This window comes from Gymnogyps californianus, chromosome 2, assembly GCF_018139145.2.
Source record: "Gymnogyps californianus isolate 813 chromosome 2, ASM1813914v2, whole genome shotgun sequence".
Taxonomy (NCBI): domain Eukaryota; kingdom Metazoa; phylum Chordata; class Aves; order Accipitriformes; family Cathartidae; genus Gymnogyps; species Gymnogyps californianus.
In genome coordinates, this window is record NC_059472.1 from 13,000,029 (window position 1) to 13,025,690 (window position 25,662).

Below are 25,662 nucleotides of genomic sequence, written 5' to 3' on the forward strand. Positions count from 1 at the left end.
CGCAGTGCTTCAGCACCCACGGGGCACCACGAGCAGTCCCACTCTGATACTGCTGCCCCAAAAAGCGTCAGCAAAACCCCATGGGAAAAAGAACAAATTAAGTTCCAGGTCCTCATATTTTTACACAGCCAAGTCTACTCCTGTATCAGCATTGTGTGTAGCAATTATGAATGATTCACTTTGTTTTACTTTGCCTCATTCTTTTTTACTACAACACCACATAATGTTCTACTCTTGGCTCAAAAACATTAGCCAGTGAAAATCAGCCTAGCAGCATGAAAAACAGCGTATTTATTTAGATTCTCTCTTCCCTTCTGTCCTGGTTTTGGCTTGGACAGAGTTAACTTTCTTTTTAGTAGCTGGTACAGTGCTGTGTTTTGGATTTAGTGTGAGAATGATGTTGATAACACTCTGAGGTTTTAGTTGTTGCTAAGTAGCGCTTATCCTAAAAGTTAAGGACTTTTCAGTTCCCATGCTCTGCCAGCAAGCAGGTGTGCAAGAAGCTGGGAGGGAGCAGAGCCGGGGCAGCTGACCCGAACTAGCCAAAGGGGTATTCCATACCATGGAACGTCATGCCCAGTATATAAAATGGGGAGAGTTGGCCGGAAGGCACGGATCGCGGCTTAGGAACTAACTGGGCATCGGTCAGCGGGTGGTGAGCAATTGCATTGTGCATCACTGTTTTTTTTTTTTTTCCTTCCCCCCCTTCCTTTTTTGTTATATTCCTTTTCATTACTATTATTATTATTATATTTCATTATTACTATTGTTAGTATTATATTTTACTTTAGTTATTAAACTGTTCTTATCTTAACCCACGAGTTTTTACTTTTTTTCTCTTTCCTCCTCCTCACCCCACTGGGAGGGGGAAGGGGGAAGCGGCTGCGTGGTGCTGAGTTGCTGGCTGGGGTTAAACCATGACACCTTCTTTCTCATGAAATGGACCTGCTAATATGTATAACAACTACATGTATCTCCAGCAACGGAGGCTCCACAGCATCTCTGGGCCTTGTTTTCAGTGTTTGGCTCTCAATGGAAAGGATTTTTTTCTCTAATTGCAAATTTCCCTGCTGCAACTTGTAGAATCCACTTACACATCACTGACAAAACCAACATCTTAACAGTGGTTTGTTTCTTCAAGTCATGGCATCCACCAGAACAAATAAAGTATACAAATACCGCAAGTGTAATAACTTAATGGTAAAAAGTGAGTTTATTTTAGAAGTAAAAATAGCATTATAGTTACTAAGAAAATAATGAGAAGGTTACAAACAACACACATTTTTCTAGCTAGCATTTTATTTTTATATAAAAATATTTCCAAAGGCCTTTATAATAAACAATCTATGATCAGTCCTTAATCACACTATACATATTTAGCATTTCACTGATTAATAATTTGAAAGTACAGCTGAGGTCCAGAGCAAACCATCTCAAGGTGTCCACTTTGTAGCTGGGACACGAGTTGGAGGATGTCTAGTCCGAGCCTGTGAGGTAAGCTTTTGTCTGAGCCGTCTGACTTCTGCCATCAGTTCCCGCTCCTGCCAGGCCAGTTCTTCACGTCTTCTGTCCAAAGACACTTAAGTGCAAGAAACTCGGACTTAATATTGCAACTAATGGTTTTCCATAAATTCTATGAATGCTTATTGGAAAACAGATGTCTCTGGCACAGAAATGCTATGTTTTATCAGTACCACTGTATGCAAGACAGCCCTAAGACCTGTGAAAGCAAGTTCTTTGACAGCGGTGCCTATGTTTTGTTACAAAAAGGTCAGAGGCGGATGGGTCCCTATGGCAGGTCCATAGATACGTGTTTCCCATTGTGTGCAAAGTTTTGCACATAAGATGCATGTGATTTTAAAATGTACTTTCACTGGCCATAACGGCTAGGACAGCCCAGAGGAAATGATTACAGACTAATTCCTGACTATAACTCTCAGTAAGATTTTGATGAGACAGTTCTACATCTTCTCAACACCCCCAAATCATACATAACTATGAAGACAGAAAAAGCATAGGTAAAATGATCAGGTCAGAATGGAATTAAAATAGGCTGAGGTAGGACCACTGTCAGAATGTGAGACACTTCAGGCACTTCCTACCTGTGCTGCCCCTGGTAGCAGACTATTTTTTTCAGGTGTGAAATAGAATACAACAATAAACCGGTTTACTATCCACTAAACACCTACACAACTAATAATGACTCAATTGCACAATGAGGTGTTCCAGTAATGCTTCTGAAATTAAACGTGAAAGAAAGGAGGGTCCTAACTTAGAAACTCACTGTGTGACGATGACTCTGATGCAGACAGATCATTCAGACAGATGTTTCCAGACCTTGGCACCTGCTGGAGTTCTACCCCTCTCTCTGTACGTCCGGCCTTTAAATCACGCAGTCTCTCTGTGGCAAATGGAGAGAAGGATTCTTTGTAAATTAAAAGTGTTTAACTTTCTAGTGAATTTTTCTAGCTTGAGGTGAAGCAGTTTTTCTCCAGGAAGCAAAACTGGAACAATCACTCACTCCAGCTAATGGCAAGTACAATTTGCTCAGAATTAGAAGTCAATGTTTCTACTCTATGGGTCAAAGCTATGCATCGCTGCATTTCATTTTAAGAAATTACAGCTCCACATGTGCTGCTTCTTCCTACATAATTAATCTTCTGACAAATGGGCCACTACGATCATGCGGAATATGGCTACTCGTACTTGCAGTTTTAGGAGGAGACACCCATTTTAATAATTCGCAGTTGCAAATTACTCCATATTAAAAACATTAGGTAAATAAAGGCAAAGTCTGAAAAAGTTCACCCAAAGCAATACTAATTACCTAATCTTAATACTAATCACTAATCTTGTGTGAGCCTTACAGAGATGGGGGAATAGGAGAAATATCTGCAAAAACACACAAATGCAGCATTTGAGAAGGATGTACTGGCCAATTCTGGAAACGCATAAATGTTTTTTTCCTGTGAACAAACACTTGGCAAAGTCACTTGTCAGTATAATACTGTATGACATCACAGGACAACATTATTTGACAGCGGATTTCTAAGGGATGCGATTTTACGATTGGCTTAAGCTGAGGTAAACCTGCGCTCCTACCAAAAATGCTATTTATATTGCTGCATCTGATAGGTATCAAACTGAGATTCCTTTCCAAGCCTGGCCTGATATATTGGTTTCATGAAAGAATACTGCCAAAAAGTACTTATGTAAAGGAGTTAAGCTTAAGTTTATCCCTAATATTGGACACTTAGTTTGTATTCAGTTGCTGAACGCTTCATGCCAGCATCCACACAGGAGAACTGCATTATCTATATGCTCACCAAAATAGCCATCTTCTCTTTGCAGCTTTTCAGCCAATTCTAATGCGTCATTCATTTTGTCTTCTAAAAACTGCTTCCTGTGTTCATCTGCAGCAGCAGCAGCCTTCTGTTCTTCCTCCAGTTGAGCTTTTTTCTGTATAACTTCTTCCCACTGTGCAACAGAGATATTAAATGTGTCTTCAACAGATATGTTGCAAGGAAAAAGCAACAAGTAAAACCATCTGGATTATTACAGATTACACTTCACCCTTAAATCAAAATATATGTTATTAAGCTGACTGAATGTTTCTTTTTGAAAAATTTCTCATTCTAACATTTGGAGAAAGGTAGAAGTCTTGGGTCAGAGAAAAAAAAAAAAAAGAGAGGAACTTACAGAATTAGGAATATGCTTTCCTAAGCCTAAAATATCCTCACCAATTTGCTCTAGTGCTTCCAGAAACTTCCAGTCAAAACAGGGGAGGAGATTCCTAATAAAATATTTCTTTAATACCTTTCAGTTTTATGCTCTACCATGTTATGGGCAAAAGACAGTTACATTTGTGCCAGTCCCACTTAGAAAAAGAAATAATGCAAATACCTTTTTTTCTTCTGCTTCCCTCATGGCCTTCAGCAGTTCAGCTTCTTTCACCCTGTTGTCATGCAGGAGCTTGGCTATCTCTTCATAACGCTCCTCACGGTCCTGATCATCACGCCTTAGTTTATGCAACACTTGCAACCTCCAGTCAGTGTCAATGCGTTTCTGCTCCGCTTTGGCTAAACTTTCTTCAGCCACCTAATAAAACATCTTTCTTACCAGCAATCCATTTAGTCTATTTCAAGTACGCAGCCTCACATACAGATAAGGTAAGATGAACTGAAGTGTTCTCCAGTATCACTGTTAGATGTCCCTGCTGGGATTACAGCAGGCTGTCTCATCTATCAGGGCTTTCTTCTGCTTCTTCTTCATCCTTCTTATTCTTTCCCTTACTGAGGGTCTTTTTTTGTTTTGTTTTGTGTTTTTTGTTTTGTTTTTTTTAATCTTTTGGAAGGAGGCATCAACTCTCTCTGTGATTTTGGGGATTTTGCTTTCCTAGCATGGATTTAATATGATTTACAGGTGCAATTAACATAAGATTGATACCTGGATGTCAATACTTCCACCCACATCCATCTGCTTCCAAAAATCAAAGGCTGTTTACAAAAATTCAGACCCATATGTTTATTTCTAGACAAAATATAAATGCAGATGCCAAGCATATGGGCAGTGGGTTAGCTGCAACTATTTTTCCAACTGTGCAGTTACAAGTTCTGAGCTTGAAAATCTGAACAATTCCTAATGTCAAGCTACGCACATTCATTACTGTGATCTAGAAGACAGCTTCTACAGCTGAATTTCCTGCCAAGTACTACCAACTGAAAGTTCCTTTGAGGCTTACTTTTGTTTTATTATGGTTACAAATAAAACATGTTCCTTAACAGGAGGATGACTTATTTTGAAAAGCACTTTTGAGTCTTACATGCCTTCCAAGTTCTGAGAAGTAAAGAAAAGTTAATATTCATGGCAGGCCCAGAGAATTTCAGTGTTATATAGCTGTTTGGACACTTCAGTCAGATTTTTGAAAACCTCAAAACTTTAAACATACCATCATAATCTATTAATATAGGTATCTTGAAATTAGATTTCTTCAGAAAATATTTTCATATTAACTTGAACAAGTTAATTGCAATTAAAATACTATTAACTAGTACTACTTGTACTAGTTAGCATACTAACTCCCCAAAATACATGTTAAGATCCAATCATCTTACTATCTGAGCTTTCTGTTTTTCTTCTCTATCTATTTCCATCAATCTCTGAACAAGATGATCTTCCAGATCCACCTTTCTTCGACGGGCATCCACCTCTTCTTTCATCTCCTTTGTAACTGCCTCTTGATCTTTGATTAGGTGCTGCCAAACATATAAACATAAATTATTGTTGCTAAGCTACTAACCCACCTTTGTAATTCTGTCTCTTTAACGTTTATTAAAATTTCATTAAACTAGTATTTGAATATATCCACACATCTCATCCCACTACATATCATAACTGTCCAAGAAAGTGATAGTCCCTGCTGTTTTATCCACTTGGAATTACACTAGGCCAGAGTCATCACAGTGGTCCAGCAGGCTGATACTGATGTAATTCCATTCCCTGGATTACAGTGGAGCATAAAAGCAGAATTCCAACTTAAATGAATTAGATTCATCATGAAAATATTCTGCACGTTTATGGCACATTTTAGCCAAAACCTCAAAATGTTTCACAAATATAAATCGTGTTTCATGGTACAGGGACTTATAATAAACGCATCGACAGCTTGAATGCAGAGATAATTTGCCAAAGTAGTACGAATCAGCATTAGATCCAGAAATAGAACTTTAACTCTCACCACCTTTTCTTCACATTCATCAGGGCACATCTACACAGTTTTCTGGAGAAGACATAACCCCTTCCCAGGCCTGCGGGAATCTATTCAGCTGTGTCAGCAGGGTACTGAAGCAAAGTTAACATACACGGCCTTCTAAGCTTGAATATAGCCCCTCACTGATGGCAGTGAAACAGTCAGTTCAGGGCATGGCAGGGAAAGCCTGTCTACACAGACTCTTGTGGGCAGACATATATCCTCAGTTAGTTAAATAATTGCTACCTTTCTAGCCTAAAGACAATGATCGCTGTAGAATTAGTTCCCTTAAACAGCTGACTTCACATGTACTGGAACACAAATGAGCTTAGCCTGGTTTGCGTTATGTGGCCACAATACAGCTGGCTGTGTATTTAATAAATAAATGCTAAAAGAACTTTAGCCCAGTTATGCTCAGCATGGGTTATAAAAAGTCTATGGCCAAACGGTTTAAAAAGCCAAGTATAAGCAGACACATGCTTCAAAATAAGGGTTAGCTATCTGGATGTCCACTTCTGCTTGCATTCCATTGGATCTGCACATATGCAAGATAGGCACATGTAGCTGTGATTTCTAAACACTTAACTTACTATTTCTAACGAAAACAGACATTACTAAAGCCTTCCATTGGCAGCCTTGCTTTTCAGTCATTTACAATAATTATTTATAATAATTAACTCATATTTAACTTTAAACAGTATTATTGATTAAAACCCTTTATTACTGAATAGTGATTTTTCTGAATTATAAGTCAGTCATTTGAGAAAGGAATGGCACATTCCCCACGAACCATCCATTCCTTTTTGCTTAATAATGTTGTTGGCAATTAGACATTTTTTCATCAACTACATCAATCTGCTATACTGTTCTCTCCAGAAAATGTAGATATATCTGGATATCACAGATGAAAAGGTGGGAGTTTCTGGGATCAGGAATATGTTGTTATAGACTTATCTCTTATTTACATGTTCCTCGCTTCTCTCAACCAGCTGAGCACACAGCTAAACCCTGCAGCAACCAAATGATACCTCTGCACAGGAGAAGAATAAAATGGGGAGGATATGGGTATTTTCTCCCAGAAAAACAGATAACAGTGAGTTCTACTAATGCTTTTATCAACAGAGGGTTTATTCTAAAATAGGTATCATGGGGTGGGGGGGAAGAAAAGGCCCCCTTTTTCCTCACAAAGTCTGGTTGAATGAACACAACTGAATCTGAGAACTACAAAGGAAGAATCATTAAATATAAACATCTACATAGTTCCCTAATAATTACCTGTTCAAAAAGCTGTTTTTGTGATTCAAGTTCCATCCGTCGTACTTCTACATCTTGAACAGTAGCAGCTGCTTCCTGCTCTCTCATGGATGCCTTGAGAGAAGAGAAATACATGAAAATACAGTAAAGGAGAAATTCTTCTCCCTTAAAAAACCGATATCAAGAAGAATGTCCCAAACCCCAAGCCACACCCTACTTCTAAGTTCTAGTTAACTTTCTGTCATACCATGAATAACGGAAAATATTGCAGATCAAAAGTACAGGGCAAGGTGGAGAAGAGGCACAGGAATAGTTTTGCATCCAGCCAAGCACGTTAGGGAAATGTCAGGCTTGATCTAGTGCTAGTAACCTGCCAGATGCAGCTCCGAATCGAATAAGGAGTCTCTGAACCCAGAACGCTGTGGCGGACAGTACACAGATAGGGAAAGCGGCCACTCTGCACCTGGCAGAACCTGTGCTGAGCTGGAGCCAACGAATCTTACAGTGCCCTGACTGCAGAAACACACACACAGCTGCACTGTGCTCTGCAAAGTGTGGTGCTGAGACACAAGGAATGGCCCTGCAAAGACTCGATTCGTGCCCACGAGGTTAAAAGTTTCCATTCTCAGCATCTGCATGCCACGGTGCTTGAGCTAGTAACATGGGAGCAGAGCCAGGCCTGGCCAGAGGCCACTGTGGAGCCCCTCAATCAATGGCAGAGTTAATATGCAATCTGGACATACAGCCCACAGACAGCTGAGAATTCACTAGTCCTTTAAGGACCTCATTACATTTTTCAACACTGCCAATATACAGATGAATCCGGCTTTTCTCAGGAATTTTGCCAGTTAAAGCAAGCCAGTGGAACATAGTGAGTGCCAAATAAAACTGTTAAATTATGCATTTACCACTTAAAGCAGTCCATCTCATGCTAAATACACCTCTGGGCTCACAAATCACAGTATATCAACTGAAATTTTAGTTGTGCGTTTTTTCCTTTTTTATTTTCACTAATAAACGTTCAAGAAAATAATTGCTTGAGCAATACTCAGCCTTTCTCGCAATTTCATCATCAAGACGTTTCAGTTCCATTTGACGCTGATCTTGCTGGTATTTCAGAAAACGCCTTCTGGAAGCATCTAGAAATTGTAGTTCCTTTACTTTCAGTTCTCTTTTCACAGCAGCTAGTCTTCAAAGCCAAAACAAACAGAAACAAGGGAACTTGTATATATATAAGGTCAGTACCAAAGAGCACAAACTTGCACTGCAGTTATCCATTAGTTACTACAAGCTAATCTCTAACTTATAAAGCTTAGAACAGTTGTTTTCATTCTTGTAAATTGTCCAGTTTTCATTTACAAGACAAAATTAAATTCACAGACACACAGACATCCTCTAATGGCAATGTTCCCAATTAAGCTTTGAAGTCCTGTGCTCTGTTTCTGTTCTACTTTAATAAGCACTAGTTTACTATTGCAATGATCCAGAACTGGAAACTATTCCTTAGAATAATTGCCAGTGTCCTCATACCTCTTTTCTGCACAAAATTAGCCCTAAGTTTATTTGGAAAATATCAAACTCTTTCAAGGAACAAAACCACAAACTCAAGAACTAGTTTGCAAAGAAAGGCTCACTGCCCTCTTTTAAAAAAAAAACCCATCAACTTACTCTGCAGGTTACAGAGGTTTAAGAGAAGCGCCTGTAGATGCGGCGCTTAGGGACATGGTTTAGTGGTGGACTTGGTAGCGTTAGGTTAACAGTTGGACTCGATGATCTTAAGGGTCTTTTCCAACCCAAATGATTCTATGATTACTTGTAGTTGATCTAAAAAACTATGGAGATGTTGAAATTCTCTTAAACCTTCACAACTGCAAAATGTACAAACTAACAGTTCAGCGTCAGTACTATCACAACTCTTTGCTCAGCAACTAATATATAAAGCAGTCTTTTTTCTAAATCCACTAGAAATACAAGAATGTGTACAGTCACTGATACTGTGACTCTTACATTTGCAGCGTGAGCCTGCCCACAGTGCAAGTCTGAAGTCCCAGTGTGCAAACACACAGCAATTGACTGCTTAAGAGCATTCACAATCTGAAGAGACCAGACAAAAGGCTGGGAGCTGAGACAAAAATATGAAGTGACTTGGCCTCTAATCTGCTGTATTCCCTCAGGCAAGCCAGTAATACAAGCCAGATCACTTCATTCCCACACCAAAATCTGACCCACCAGACCACACTGTTTTCCCACACTACAATTTATACAAATTAGTGGTTATTTCTCCTTTACTCATGGTTAAAAATGTAATAGCAGGATACAGTAGCCAGGCCCCTAATGTTTCTTACATTATAATACCTCTTTCTCTGTTCTGCCAGCTTCTCTTCTTCTTCCAGTAGCATTTTTCGCTTCTGTTCTTCAGCTTCTCGAAGTAATTCCTGCTTTCGATACCAGGCTTCATCTTCTGCTTTCCGTTCCTGTGCTTTAGCTTCTAATTCATGTGCTAATTGTCTAAATGGAAGGAGAGTACATGTTAATAATTTAAGCCAAGTATCAAGAAATTACTTGATTACTTAGAAATTGATGACTGTACTAGCAAAGACCTGCTGAAATGCAATGTCATGAAAGAGTATGGCATCCCCTTTATGTACTGATAAAGTACATGAGGAAGAGTTACAATACTGTTATCGACAATAGGGCATTTCAGATGAGTGCAGATATTTTCTTCCTCACATTCTTAACAAAAACTAGTTTCTAAAGGTGCCTTGGCATCATGGTACCCACTGATTTCAATAGCAAGCTGAGAACTTCTGGCCCTTCACAAAGTTGGACACTACAAGGTCAATGGAGGTTTAGGCTCTGACTTATAAGCTGTCAAGTTTGAAGACTTGCAGCCCAATATTTTCTGTGAATTAACAAACATTTTTTGTTTTAAGATAAGACTACCAATTTAACTTAAAAATGTGTCAAACCAAATAACTCTTAACCTTTAGCAGCTATTTAAAGTCATCTTCCTGAATTTTCTTAATTGTCTCTCTTCTCAAGCATATACATCACAACAGAAAAAGGCAATTGTGTCCACCTGTCCCTCCCAGTCTGATACTGTCTTCAACTTTCCCATTAATACCTTTCTCGTAAGTATTCAATTTCATCCTGTCTGATCCTCTCCCATTCCTGAGTTTGATAATCCACAATGAACTTGGGATATTTATTAAATAAAGGGTACTGTCCTTTTGTAAGTGGTATGAAGTCATCAAGCATACGTTGTGGATGGATATCTAGTGGTGTAGCTTCCATAAGATGATAAGCTTCCTTAATCACAACGTTAATGTCCAGGTTGTTACGATGATGAAAGAAATACTGTAAGAGACATGCTTTCATTTACATTCTACAAAAGATTAAGCAAGTTTTTAATATACCTATTTGGGAATAATTAGGTCAATCAGCAAGATCTATATTCCAAAAGTTGGAATCCCAAAAGGGATTATTAAGTTAGCTCTACTGATTAGTAAAATATCACCGGCTCAAATGACTTGACCCAAACCTCTTCAAGTTGTAAAAGTATGCTCTGGTTCTTTTCCTTCTCTTCAAATGGCAGTGGTGTAAGGGGTCTGGAAAGCTAGGTGTGAATTTAGAATTGCCCGCACAGACACTCCTACCACTGGATAAACCTCCCTCGACTTCTGGTGTTCAAACATGAAGCTTGGAAGTTCCTCTTCTTGACAGACTATTCTTCCTGTCTTATTCACCAAGAAAATCTTTAAATTGGTTATTATTAAACGTAGCCATAACATTGTCTGTTTGATGTCTGACAAACTGACTGCTCACAAGCACATTTTCAAGGTGGAACCCTTTGTTTGCCTACAGAGATGTTTCATATGAAAAAACCTCCTCCTCCCATGGAAGGCTAAACATAAGGAAATGTTTTCATTTAGCTTCAGAGAATGTCAAATAATACTGCCTAATTTTGCAAATCTGAAAGCAAAATAATGAAACAACGCGACAGAATGACTGCATCTTGTCTCCACAGGCAGAAGTCCATATTAGATCTCCAAAAAAGAGGCAGAATTATTTTGTGATTGATGAACTATTGACAGTTACAAAATGGCTTTTAGTGGCATTAAAAAGCTTATGAAAGCTTTTAAACATCTCGTTGCATGAAACTGCAGGAAATTGCTCAATATTTTACTCATTGTGTATTTGTCAGGTACTAGATGACATTGTTCAGAAACATGTAATAATATATTAGTGTGAAGACGAAACATCTTCTAACCTCTGTAACAACAGATACAATGTTTTATAGACCTCTGTAGGTACACTTTCATATGACTGACTTAAATATGAAGATGTTTTACCTCAAAATCCGCTCTTTGATTACAGTGAAGCAAGGGAGCTCTGGAACATATAATATAGGCAACAACAATCATTAGAAAGTACGAAGGATGGTTGGAGAAGACATTGTCAAAGACTTTCAGCCATTCTTCTCTTGTTAGAACTTCAGAGAACAGTGTTTCTAGAAGAGGCCATGCATAAACCTACATTATTTGAGAAAATTGACAAAATAATCCATTAGTACAATTTTACCATTCCTTTTAAAGAAATAATACGAAATTTTCTTGCCTTATACCAAGAATCTATTGATTTATGAAAGAAACAGGAACTAAATCAGAATATTTGAAGATAAGTTAAGTTTTATCACCCACTATAAACATTCAAAATTAATATGGGGTGATTATAAATAAATTTCTTATTTCACTGGATGTCTAAATCTTCTGTTTAGATTTGTGAAGATAAAATCATCCCTAATGATAAATAGGGATTACAAAATTAATTAATCACACCTATTTCCACTTTAAAAAAAAAAGTACATTTATAATTTGATGAGTAGATTTTCAAGCAATGTGGACTTGAAAGCAAAGGACTTCTAAGAACTACAGTAGCACATATGTGAGATTTATGATCATGGAAAAGGAAAAGCTGCAGGAAAGCAATGATACATTCTTTACACTCCCATATCATTCACTGTTATTTAATGAAAACTCCCTCAAAAAAGAATTATGTCAAAATAAAAGACTAGTGCACTATCATTCACTGCAGTGACATTTTATATACAAAAGTTGGCTAGAGTATTACCTGTGAAGTCACACTGTATTTTATTAAATGCTGAAGTAGTTCTTTGTCATGATGTGCCAAAACATTTTCCATCATACTAAGGACATTAACTGGAGGATTGGGAAAATACTCAAACCAGTGCTGACAAAAATTAACTGAAATAGAAAAAAAAACCCAACAAAATCCACTGTAATCCAGAGTGATAGACTCTTGACAACCTTAAGGTTTGGTTATAAAGGCTATGAATTTAAGAGGTAGTTTTAGGCAGCAAAACCTATTTAAGATATTCCCATCGCTCCTCTTTCCTAGCATTTATCCCTAAACCATTCCCACAGTACACTGCTCCTCCAGCTGCACTGGCATGAGTGTTTGTGTCAGTACACTGTGAACCAGACTGGGGAACCAATCTGGCTCAAAACTAAATGAAAAAAAGTCTGTGTGCTGCAGGACTAAGTGGTTGGAAGCAGATGGGAATACTGAAACCGGTATTTCTGTCTCATGAAACTACAACCTCTATCAAGCAATTTTTAATGTACTAAGAATAATTTCTGTAAACTTGGATACTTATTCACTAACAGCATGTGTTTGCAAAGTGGGTATGCATGCTTGGCAGCACAAGTCTTCTGTAGACTTAGCAGCAGCTGCAACAACTAATAATTTAAGTGTAAAGCACTTCAATTTAGAATGTTTCTTCAGAAGACAGCCATAGCCAGCTTTCAGCCAAATGTCTAATTTTGAGTTACCACATGCTTAGGACAACTAAACACAGTAAAACCTTAAAAGAGATCATTCCCTTTTGACTGGGAGTGGGTGAGGGGGCGGGTGGGTGGGTGTGACTACTTTTCCCGTGTCTCAGAGATCTTAGTTATGATGATATAATTATGCTAGATACATTCGTTTTTGCTGATTAGACTTTACAAATACAGTTAAGCTAACTTTTTGCTAGAAACACTGCAAAAGGAAGTCTAATATCTTGTTTTATTTACAAGGAGGTTTTTGTTTTAAGCATACAGTTGCTACATATTAATTCCTGGCAACACCTTTAGAAGAGAGCCTGGTGACCTCTTCAGAAATACCTCATTCATTTCATCCGGAAAAGCTCTTTTGCATGGGAAAGTTTAAACATGTTGCAGCATATCTGAGTTTTTAAAATCACTGCTTACCTACTACTGTAGCAACAACTTCAAAGCAGATCAGCTGGTTGTTCTGGAACAATTTCACAAATGGGAATGCTAGCAAAGGAATATAAGGCGTCTCAGCGAAGATAGCAGACCAGTGAGCTAGAGCTGATAAGGTCCTATATGCAAAGGCAAACAAAGGTGTAGAAAACATTGATCCAAAACCAAACAAAAATATAATATGCATTTTAGAACCGCAACGTAGAAAGACTGTAAACTTCAAAATAGATGTGGGATTATACGAGTTATAAAAACAAAATTGCATGAGGGCGCTACTATTTCATTTTAGAATTTTCCTTACAGCTCATTCCAGCTATTGGATACATTTCAGATCACTATATGAAAATAAAAATCTGTAATATTTAAATAAATATAAATATATATTTTACCTCTGTAAAACTCTCAGCAGTTTCCTACTTTTGATGGGATACTCATTTTGAATGTTCACAAAGGCACTGTGGGTACCCTTATCTATTAGGCTACTGAATGCTAAGTAGTTTTCAGGAAGTTGTAATAAGGAACGCCAAACAAACATCCTGCAATTAAAATGCAGACTTAGTCAAGCAACTTCTCTTTCATAGGCCAGTAAACACAAGCAATTTTATTTTGTGCAAGCATGAACATGCACACAAATGTACCTGTACTTTGCTGGATATTCTCCAAATCCTTTCAATAAGGCCTGCAGACGTTTCTTGTTTAATCCACCTGGCAATTCGTTCTACAAAATAGGGGATCAACAATAAATGTAAGCATTTCTCTTTCATAATCTCTTTCCTTGCACTCTAATCGATGATAGTAGCTAAATACTGAAGTTCCTAATGTAATATTAAAAAAAATATGCAATGTGTACTGCTATCTGTTACACAATCCTAGGTACTTCAACAACATAAAAGATAATTCAAAAGATCATTCATCTACTAAACTCAAAGAACAGCTGCCATTGATTTCAGTCAGAAGCAAATCAGACCCTCACTGACTAAACTATATATAATTAATTAAATGATGGATATAGCCAAACCACAAAGAATATTGACATAAGGAATAGATCATATTGTGATGAACGTTACAGGAGGATATATATAGAGATACAGATATGTGTGTATATATATGTGTCTGTATATATATGAGAATATATATACATATGAGATGCAAGATAAAGACAGAGAGAGAAGATGGCACAGTGATGACAGAAGGGAAATAAATGTAACAGCAATGCATCTTCTAAATAATTAATAAAAAATGAAATGGCTTCTAGGCAGACATTTTAGAGGTGCCAGTTTGCTAGCCGGGAAGCAGATCAGATCTAGCAATATCCAAATGTGTCACAAGTTGCTTGAACAACTTCAGAGGTACCCCAAACTGACTGGAGGCAGCTCTGGCTGTGTCACATAATACAGGAACATGGGCTAAACAGGGAGAGAAAATGGTACTAAAACTCCCTTAATCTTCTCTCTGCTCAAGCATCCAAGTGAATAAGTGCCTGAACTTATTCTTTAAAGTAAGCGGCTAAATATTTTTTTGCAATGAAATTTAAATGCTGCCGACTGGAGAACAAAATATTTGCAACTTCTTCCTACCTCTTTATTTTCAAGTGATGTGTTCACTTGCAATTTTAGCAATCTGGTTTGAATTTTGCTTCCTTTGGATTTCCAAGGCCACTCTGGCCTTCCTGATGTCACTCTCATTGTCAGTTTATTTGCCTCTGATGTGCACTTGGACCAATCTTCTACTACTTTGAACATGGGTGGTGGAGGCTAATATTAAGTGAAAATACCTCGGTTAAAATCTGGTGAAACAGATTACATAACACTATAATTTGATGTTTACTCTATTTTATATGCCATATTTTTGAGCTTGATGGCCATATCAAGAAGAATAGAGACAGATTTATACCATAAATAAATATATATGGACTGTATACTCCTGAATAAGTAAGCCAGTGAATAAAACTGCTGTAATAAACTAGAAAGACTGTGAGAAGGTTTATGTAGCTTCCAAATCAACTCAAACATCATGTTATTTCCTTGCTTAGCAAACACTAAAATATAATTGGGATAGTATAAATGCGTATCATGTACCATTCAGGTTATTTACTTCAGTGTGTTTCTCAATGTCACAAAATAGTTTGCATTTCTATAGCACCAGTTAAAAAGAATACAAAAGACCTTTGCAAACTTTAATTAGTCTTCAGTGTCAGGGAGGTATTAATTCAATGTTGGAGATTGGGAAAGCAAGCAACAAAGTGGATATCCCAGTTCATGTCAAACCGGCAGCAAAAGTGCAAATGGAATGCATGTCTGACATCTTTACACATCCTTCCTCAGCTCCAACTCCGTCATTATCCGAAGCTGGTTACTGTTTACTTCAAAGACATGGTGATTAAAGATATATGGAATTCTGGATTTAGAAACCTGACTCCCATTAATAAATTACTTTAATAAAACAAGAACTGGTATTTATAATGTTTGTTATTTAGGAAGGATTAGGAGTATGATTGTGCCATAATGATGGATGCTGGTATCCAATAACACAGTAAGAACAAAATCAAATCACAGTAACAAAAACACCATTCATGCCCACAGTTTAAGAGAGCATCAGTTGCAAAACATTTCCTATAGGAAACGCAACAGAAGCAGCACAATTATGCTGTTTCCATCTTCCCCAAAATGTCATGACAAAGATAAACTGGTCCATACAAATTGCTGTAGAAAGAAATACCATCTCCCCCTCCTCCTAACACCAGAAACACAGTGATATATATACTTTAAAAACATCATATTACCAGACAGGCTGGAGTAACTATGAAGGGAACTCTACAAACCACTTTTTCTTTATTTGCAGTGTTAAATATGGCACTCCAACACATGTCTGCAAACTACTGCTGATACAAAAGTCATGTAGACAAGTATCAACTTTAATGGGATTTACTGCTGTTTTAGAAATGTAAAACACTCTACCTTATTTCCTTCTTGAGTCAGAGCTTGGACACTGTATAAATTAAGGCTACCATTTTCCATTACTGATGCAATATACCGTCCATTGGGGCTAATTGCTGCTGTACTAATTCCCTCTTCATGACTCCCAATGTCAAAAAGAAGTTTGCATGTTTCTATATTGATAAATCTCATAATATTATCTTGACTTAACACTCCAAGGACCTATAAGTTAAAAGGATTCATCAATTAATATTGTCAATGTAAAACAAAGAGGAATACCCAATTCAGCAATGACATTCCATTAAGCTAAAAGAGCAATTGAGCAAATATTTATCACAGTAACTTTCCTTTTGTATGGTATGGGCCCATATCCCCAGTGTCCCCCAAAAGCCCTCAAAGTATATCTGTCAAATCAACTAACCAAATACTCCAGTCTTAAGCTTTGTAAAAAAACTGACCTGATTGGAGCCCCCATCAAAACTGTCAGGGAGGAATTCCAGATGACGGACAGCTCGTACTTTTGTAGGCATCTGGATTATTCTTATCAACTGCTTTGATTCTAAACACCATAAGTGAAGATGATTTGATTTCCCACCAGCTACAAAAATCCGGCCATCTCTGGATCACAATGAGGTAAAGTTTCCATCAGAATAGGTAATTTAAGTTAGTATTAGCTAAAAAGAGAGAGAGTACATTTCCTTCTATGCCCTCAAATCACTTTTGTATCTGCCATTATTCCTGTCATACTCTCCTGAAAGAACAGAATAGCTCCTAAGTAATAAAATTTGCTTTTGTCAAGGATAGTTTAAACCTTATTTTAGTGGTCATTAAAAATCAGCTCACTTTATTTCAACTGCTATGGGACTGTAATAAAAACTGCTATTGATCCTTGCTGAAAGTATCAGTCACAGCAGAGTTCAAAAGCTTAGCATAGTATATAGCTCAATACTTCCATAAAACATTACAAATAAGGAAAGAAAACCTGCTTTAAAACTACAATTTTTGTAGTCTGCCTTTAGAATGTTTAAAATAGCAATTTACCTGGTAACTGCAAAGACCTTATAAAGTAATACAGAACCTTCTACAGGAGTTGGCAACTGGTATTTACAGTGAAGAGTATCAAATTCCCATGCAAAAACAGAATTATCTTTGAAACAGCTGAGGATGGTGTTACTCAATGGAAGAAAAAAAACCTGGAAGAATATGGAAAAGAAAAAACACGGAATATGTTGTCAAGGAAGTATCTTTTAAATTGGACGAAAGTGCATGGCAAAATAAAATACAGCAAGAAACCATGACAGTATGGCTATTACTATAACTGTGTAATGCAGCTGCAATGCAAGGCTTAGATCCCACAGGCAGTGGGTCCCCTTCCCCTGTTACAGCCTAGACAGGCCCGCACTCCCTTGCACTCATTCAGAACTTGTTGTACCCTTTGCTAAGCCAGTTTAACTCACTAAAATGACACAAATCTTTATCTGTGTTATTTTTATGACTGTTAAACCCTCCTGTGGAGGTTTCTGATGAGTGCCAGAGAGGATGTAATATAAACGGTGGGAACATGAACCCAGGAGCAGGAGGGTATGGGAGACATGAGCCAGAACTGCTCACTGAGCAACAGCTTGTTGCATCTTCTACAAACTAGCTTCAGCATTCAAATAGTACCAAGAGCCTGCAAATGCATTCTATGAAGCATTCATCTTTAAACTCCTTAGTTTTACGTACAACTATTAGAAGTAAAAAATATTGTAGAAAGTTTAGCAATGTATTCTCCAACTATGAAATGCAGATTTTACTGTGAGGATGAATGAAGATAAAACCAAAAAGCTTGTAAATCGATTTTTTCAATTATTCTGAACATGTTTATTGTTTGTGTGTAATCTCTTTCAGTAAGAAAAAAAATTGGATTATTTACACTTTTGGATGTCATCAGACACATTCTTGCTTAGTGATAAATTATTGGTTTAGATCAGAGGTTCTATTTTGGCAGCAGCACATGCAGCTTCAGCAAATTCCCTGTACCTATAATTTTGAAGGTTAAATTGAAAATGTCTTCTGGTATCTGAACATTGAGGGACTACCTGAAGTATTCACTGGCTGAGATGATTAACAGTCAGTGCTATGAAGTCCAGAGTTTTGGTCTGAATGGCCTCTTGGGGCCTTGAAAATCTGTAAATCTGAATACGTGGGATGGGGTTCATCTCGCTGAACGTTAGTGACTGAAAGTCGGATGTTCAGGCCAAATTAGTCACTTGACAGTGAGCAAAAGTTACGTCGGGGGAAAGAGTCACCTCACCTACCAGAGTCATTTATCTTCAGACAGACTGAGCTGCCTGTCCTCCTTCAGGGACCCTGAGGAAGTCTAGAGAATGAATTGAGAGCAGATGCCTATCATGCAGATGGATGAAGTTTAAATTTTGGTAAACTGGAGTACTGAATAGTTCCTAATTTTCTGCTTTGCCCTAGAAAAATACCACAAGATGGTCACAGGCAGCTGTGATGCTTTGGAAACAGTCATTAGAGATGTCTTCTCTTAGATATTCTTTCTCATTTTTTTTTTCACCCGCTATTCTTACAGTGTGCAGCTCAGTCTCTGTCTTTTTAAATTAGCTTTGCCCCATACCAACTTAACAGAAGCTGTATGTTGGAGTGCAACTGGGCTTAAGTAAAGAGGCACCAAAAAGTACACCGCAGAGATTGGTGTGACACTACTATGATGGCTCAGACAGCAAGCAAGAATCCAACTTTGGACACTGAGAGTCAGGGCTGCGGTCTAATAATAAATCTGATATTTAATAAAGCACTTATCTGTATGTCTTAAATCGTGGCATGGGAGTAAGTATCATTATCTCTAGTCTAAACACAGGAAAATTAAATCCAGATAAATTGGATTATTTGCATAATGTCCTATCAGAAATGGTAGAACCAAACCAAAAGTGCAGGCTCTTGATTCCCAAACAGTGATTTATTCATTCAACCATAGTCACTATTGTTTGGATTTAAAGGTTGTTTCCATACTGTAACATCCTGATCCTACCAAATTCCAAGAGCCGTTTATCAATAAGAAGCCCCTACACATAGCCTACACAAAGAAAGATACTGAGCAGTAGAAAAATCTTGTGCATTAAAGAAATGCAGCCATCTTTGGAGGGAAGACATGATAATTATTTTAGCAACATGCACTACACAACAGTTTTAATAAAACAAACAAACAAACAAAAATTTATGCATGAACTTCCACAGTAATTGCTAGGTGACTATTTCAAGCTGACAAAATTTCTGCCTGACCTACAACGCAGGGAAGACACTCAAATGAATAGCCTTGTTCTCTGCAAAATCAGCACGGCTTTTTAGTGACCAGCCCGATGAGAACTTTGGTTTGAAGTGGTGTTCGTAAGACTATTCACTGCAGGGCAGCACGTGTGTAAGCAATGCTCAGGCACCGCGTCAGTACTTTCTGTAGTACTTATGCCAAAGTTTGACATTGGGTGGCGCAGGCAGACCTGTTTAAAGCAGTGTAACCCTAAGGAAGACCTATTTAAACCATTCCCTGACACAAACATGTCATCCTTCTCATTCCCTATGCTGTTCCAGTATAAGTGTCTGTGCAACAAACCGAAGCAAAGAAACCACTAGGCTGAAAAGCAGCAATTTGTTTTTGCTGAGTTACTTTTTAGCTTTGTTTGTTCCCACATTCAGTGCTTAGCGTGCATAGAAGGAAGAGCGGCTTTGGAATAAGCAGCTGAATGGAGTAGGTGGTGGTGACTGTTTGAAGTTACCATTATGACACCAAAACTGGTTTTTTTAACAACATCCTTAAATCCCAGTATCATTCAGGTTGGAATCAATCCCCGGAGGTCCTCTGAGCCCAACACCAGGTCAAAGCAGGATCAATCTAGAAGACGGCTCCAACTTCCCGGTTATATTGGGCTAGTCAAGGTCATATCCAACCAAGTTTTGAGTATCTCTAAAGATGGAGGTTCCTTAAAAGTTCCCAGCAGATCTCAGCAGCTATTGAGTCATGATTCCAGTGGTCTGGGTGACGTGACAGGATGACAGTTAAGGAAATATGCCAAAAGAACATAGAAAAGATTCAGCTGTATTTTAAAAAATATTTTCATGTACTGTGATTTTAACATGCAGTGTTACTCCTACTGAGGTATGCTTGTTCACCCTTTAGCAATTGCTCTTTACTCACCTTCTGTATACCCACAGACTGACGAACATTCAGCTTTCTTTTTCTTTGAAAGGTGTCCAAGTCCCACAGTTGTGCTGTATCAGTGGATGTAGTAATGGCATACCTGCCTGAGCCATGGACAGAGATGGAAGACACCGAAGAATCATGTCCCCTCATCCAACTAACTAGCTCCTTGGTTTCTGCAGGAGTTGATGAAAAAAATGAAAAGTATACAAAAGTCATCCAAAGTGAAACAACTACTGCTTTACTCTTTATTGCCAACACTATGCTGTGAAAGAGACTTTTAAGCATACCTAGTATACAACCATTTACCATCACTGCCCAACAAACAAGAAACAAAGGTATCAGTCTTCATATAGCTATTATACCTTAGAGAAACATCACTATCTCCTCATCTCCAAGTAACAGATTTCATAAGTTATTCTCAGTTCTGCACAGAAAGCCAACTTGCACAGACTTGTTTAATTTAGCCTAAGAATCAATCTTAAAAAGTCATGAGCACTGTGATCAGGTAAGTTCAGCATGCCTCACAGGCAGATTATCCAATGTGAACACCCGCAGTAATCTCTAGAAGTTGAGACTGAATGTTCTAGTTAGAATTCTCCACTTGTTTTTACTTGTGAACAATATGTATGAATGATTACGCAGCTATTTACAGGTGCAAGGAAGAAGGGTTTAATGACAACGGGCTATGACTATAGAAAGGCACAGTCAGAAAGCAACACCTCATTAATTCTTTTAGAGTCCAAAACATTTTTATGCTGTGTACTGCATACTAAGGAAATGGTTCCTCTGACTACATTGTCTCCCACTTGTGACTGCATGACCACTAATCTGCCCTCAGCAACCAAACTGTATTTGTGGCAATTACACTATTTACATTGGGTAGTTTGCCTGACAGCCCATGGGGTGGTTCCAGCTGACCTACTGCTGCGGCATCAAAGATGGGAAACGGCTATAAAGCAGCTCATAAAGCCTAACAGTCAAACGTTCTGCTGCGCTTACAGACAATTGAGTTCTTAAAGCTATTGTCGCCTCGGAGGATGACATGAGATTACAGAGTATGGCTTCTAAAGAAGGGGATGGAGCCCACCAACTAAGTATTATCTAATATACCTCTAAGTATAGTTCACCCAATACTGACTTATGTGAATAACATTTATATTTTAAAACATTTTTCAGTGTGACTTGGTATCTGGAAACAGCACCATATAAACATGCAGGACTCTGTGGAATAATTAAGAAGATTTCTCTAAGTGCATCCAAAATCTAAGTTTGGTCTTACTGTCGCTGAAAGGAGGAGAAAAAGCACAGAGGATTTCAGACCTTAACTCTGACTCTTCCTCTATTTCGAGAAACAGTGTGTGACATTAAAATCTTCACTGATAACATCAGACTCAAACCCTCAAATTGCAGATGAGTGATTCCCATGGCTTTTAAAAACGATTTAAATCCAGATGATATGAGACACTACAACTGAACTTTTTGATAGGTTAAGATTAATTTATGAAGAATGAATTGTCAATGCCTTTCACCATTTAACTTCTAATCAAGACAGAGACACACAGCTGGCCTGTGAAGTTAATTTTAAATATCGCTTTTGAACAAGGACACGGATCTACTTGCATACTTAGAAGTACTGACAGTTCTTTTAGTGTATATTGTCACTCTGTTCAAATATTTTACTGTAAATATAGTTAATAACTGGTTCAGTTGCAAATTAACATACTGTCAACTGATTTTGGTTTGACTTTACATAAAGCACCTCATTCTAAGCAAACATATACAGAATTGCTTTAAAAAAGGCAACATACGTAATTGCAATCTTGTGCTAGACTTCAGTTAAACAGATGCCTACGTGACTCAGTGGGAACAAGAAACTTTGACAAAGCAAAGGGTTCATTCACCCACAGGACTATAACCCACATGGGTCCAAACTTTTCTTTTTTGGACAGATGGCATGAAACACATAGTAAGATTTCCATCAAGAAAACTTAAACAAATTTGAGATCAAAACTAAAATTATATAGGTTTTCATAGCAATCCAGATAGTAAGCCTTTAAATCTCTCCTTACCTGTATCAAAGCACTTAATGGAATAATCTGCCAAAGCCACTAGGAATTCTGTCTTTCTGCGAAGATTAAATGCCAAAGCAGTGCAAGCCTGCATTGTCCGCTGAACAAGGTTGAACCTATTTAAAAATACACATTCTCATTGTGCTAGGAAACATTGGCTCATAATGTCAAGTGAAGTAATAACTTAATCAGTTTCAATATATTTCACCGAGAGAAAAAATAAATTAACTCAAAAGAAGGGAGCAAATAAATCATATCTAATTAAAATAAATCTAAAAATCAGTGCTAATATTTTAAAACTCAGTAGCACAAAATTAGAGAGACTGATTAATGTATTTCTGCAAATGACAATACTAGGCCTAGTTTATTGTAATTCATGGCTCATACTATTAATTGATGGGTACCGTCCAAAGAATAACTTCTGGTGGTAGTATTTAAGTTCTTTGAAATTGCTGTCTGTTCAGTTTAGAGTTACAAACTCTGATCTTTTGGAGCAGCTAAACTAATAAAATAATATTTAGGGAGCCTACATGAGACGCTTCTAGTTTCAGCTCTGAGCAAACTACTATCTATTTCCACATTCATGGAAAACTGAGGGTTAAAACCAGACCTGTGGCATGCTGTCCAGGCAAGTTCCATACCCCTGAATGTTACAGATGTCAAGACAATTAAAATGTCTTGATAGAAATATTCTTACCTGTTTCCATTCAAGTCAAAAACATATATATTCCCTTGGTGGTCTCCAGCAAGTAGAGAATCTCCGGAACTGTCAAAAGCCACATTCAGAAACCGTATTGTCTTCGAATGGTATCCTTTGACACTATGAATTATGTTTACTATAACTCTGTGAAGAAAGCAAGCAAAACAACCATGCTTAGAGTCATTTTATTATCATGTATTTCTCCAAGACCTAGGATCAAAATGTTCCTAGCTTATGGTTTTACAATTCTAATCATTCATAGTGTTCTTGGAAAAATCTTCTTCTGTGAAAAACACATATTTCTAATACAAAAAATATACTAAACAAAGGAAGTCATTCACTATTTTGGAAGGTAGTTAGGAGACATGTAAAGCAGACATGGGAAAGCCACCATTCACGGTCCTTTTATGCGGCTCCTGGTTACCTGATTTTCATTTATATTATTAATGAATAACACTAACATATATGCTGATGTATCATCTACCAATGTCTCTGAAAGCCCAATTCAGCACTCAGCAAGGAACCTGGCTCTTCATTATCACTGTAAAGAAACATGCTAGAAAACTGAGAAGCTATGAATTACTGTAAGAAACCACTCAGATTAGATGTGGGGGGAAATCAGTTTTAATACCACTTCTTTCCAGAGACTTCAAAGGCATGAAGAAAGCCATTTTTATCATTATTCATCTGAGATATTATGGAATAAAAGTTGCTGTTTTTTCACATTCTATCCTTGTACCGTGCTGTCAGCATAAAATGGAGCCAGATGCAGAACCAAAGCCCATGTGCAGACTAAGCCGTGAGAGGAAGGTTTTTCCAGGAAGCAGGACACTAAGATTTGGGAGATCTGCTATTCCTGGATTTTTTGGCTAACACTGAGCAAAACAATTATTTCCTATCATCACTTGGATGTAAATTCAGAGTCAAACTAAATATCTAAAACTGTACAGGATATTGGCAGGCTGATTAGAGACTGCAGGGCACTTGCAGAAGTCTGTGACTATGGCTATATAAGATGCTAATAGCTATTTGAGACACCAATTTCTAAGAGAGCAGAATATGCAACCCAGCACTTCCATGCAACTGTTGGTGTATGTTACAAAGTGTGAGTGAATATCGGAGGAAGGGCCATGCAGCCATGGTAGACTAGAGACAAAACTGATTGCACCTCATTCTGTTAAGCCCGTTCTTTTCTGCAATAAAAGGGAAGGGCCATAAAAATGAAATTAGAAAGATGTTAAGCTATTTTAAATTACAGTTAAAATTTAGTGATGTTAGGGTCTTTAATGTAATTAAAAAACCCCACAAGCGAAGTATGACTTCTGATTCTAAAAACACCCTGAAATGTGAGTACTTATCAGTGTAGTTACAGCATCTCCCAGGACTTCCTCAACACCGCTCTCTGCCTTTCAAAAGTTCCTTTGCCACTAAACTAACCCAGGAGAATAAAGTTAGGAGTTCACGAGCTGCATCCAGATTCCCCACGTCAAGCACCACACAGGTACCCCAAAGCAGCATTCAGTGCTGCTCTTCAGCTCGGACCAGACAGTATTTTCATAGTATTTCACATTTTAATTCAACTCTGGGAATTCACCCACGGTATTTTGTTCAGTACAATTAAAAACAAAAAACCTAAATTGGGATAACTGCCCAGCCCTTGCCCAGCCAAGCTGCGAGCACCTCTGAGCACGAAGGTTTCACAGCCTCCTTGCGGACCTGCTCCACCTTCAACGGGAACGTTTTTCCCCGTTATCTAAGCGGGCACCCCTGGGCTGTACCTCCAGCCCGCAGAAGCTCAGCCGGGCTCCGGCTGGCCCTTCCCCCTCTGCCCCCTCCCCTCGGGCGCCGCGATGCCCTCGGCCTGCCCACTCCCTCGGCCTCTCCTCCGCGGCGCAGCGCCGGGCACGGCCACGGCTGCCGCCGGCCCGGCACTGAGCCCCGGCTGCGAGCTGAGGCGGCAGCGCTACCCGGGGCGGGGCCGGGCCGGACCTGCCCCGCCGCCGCCGCCGCCCCCCGCCCCGCGGCGGCCGTTACCCCCGCCGCGCCGCCGGGCCGGGCTTGCGGTGCCAGATGGGGCCCTGCTGGCGGCCGCCCAGGTCGGAGCTCTCCATCCTCGGCCCGGCGCCGCCGCTCCTGCCCTCGCCGCCTCCCCTCAGGGCTCCTCCAACGGCCACCGCGGCGGGGGACGCCTCACGCATGGTACAGCCCGCTCCCGCTTCACCAATGGAGGGCAGGAGGGAGGAGGCGGGCGCTCCCCCCCCAAGATGTCGGCCCGCCGGGGAATGGAACGGCCCCGGGGCCTGCCGGGAGTTGTAGTTTCCCTCGCGGGCGTCACGCGGGGGGGCCAGGGCGGGAACAGGGGAGCGGAGCGCGGTCAGCGTCGGGTAATGAATAAAGTGGAGGCCACGTCTTATAAAAAAATATATTTTTATAGTATAACGTCGCGTCCCATCAGGCAAATAT

The 25,662-nt window shown here is 38.8% G+C and overlaps 1 protein-coding gene across 2 annotated transcripts; it reads right to left on the reverse strand.

Annotated features, from left to right (window-relative positions):
* Positions 1-1,190: 1,190 nt before the first annotated feature.
* TBC1D31 (TBC1 domain family member 31) lies at positions 1,191-25,383 on the reverse strand. Of its 2 annotated transcripts, none has more exons than XM_050915673.1 (22): positions 25,234-25,383; positions 23,197-23,343; positions 22,500-22,615; positions 20,425-20,603; positions 17,268-17,419; positions 16,685-16,844; positions 16,248-16,448; positions 14,868-15,044; positions 13,929-14,008; positions 13,680-13,826; positions 13,276-13,409; positions 12,134-12,267; positions 11,356-11,535; positions 10,128-10,360; positions 9,359-9,511; positions 8,057-8,192; positions 7,025-7,117; positions 5,115-5,255; positions 3,904-4,098; positions 3,311-3,477; positions 2,285-2,406; positions 1,191-1,579 (listed from the first exon to the last, which is right to left on the reverse strand). In XM_050915673.1, the coding sequence occupies exons 1-22, from the start codon at positions 25,308-25,310 to the stop codon at positions 1,434-1,436; spliced, it is 3,270 nt and encodes a 1,089-aa protein (XP_050771630.1). In that variant the 5' UTR covers positions 25,311-25,383; the 3' UTR covers positions 1,191-1,433. The 2 variants fall into 2 exon arrangements, with proteins under 2 accessions (XP_050771630.1, XP_050771629.1); XM_050915672.1 differs by having other exon boundaries at positions 2,285-2,401; positions 3,327-3,477; positions 25,234-25,376.
* Positions 25,384-25,662: the final 279 nt, after the last annotated feature.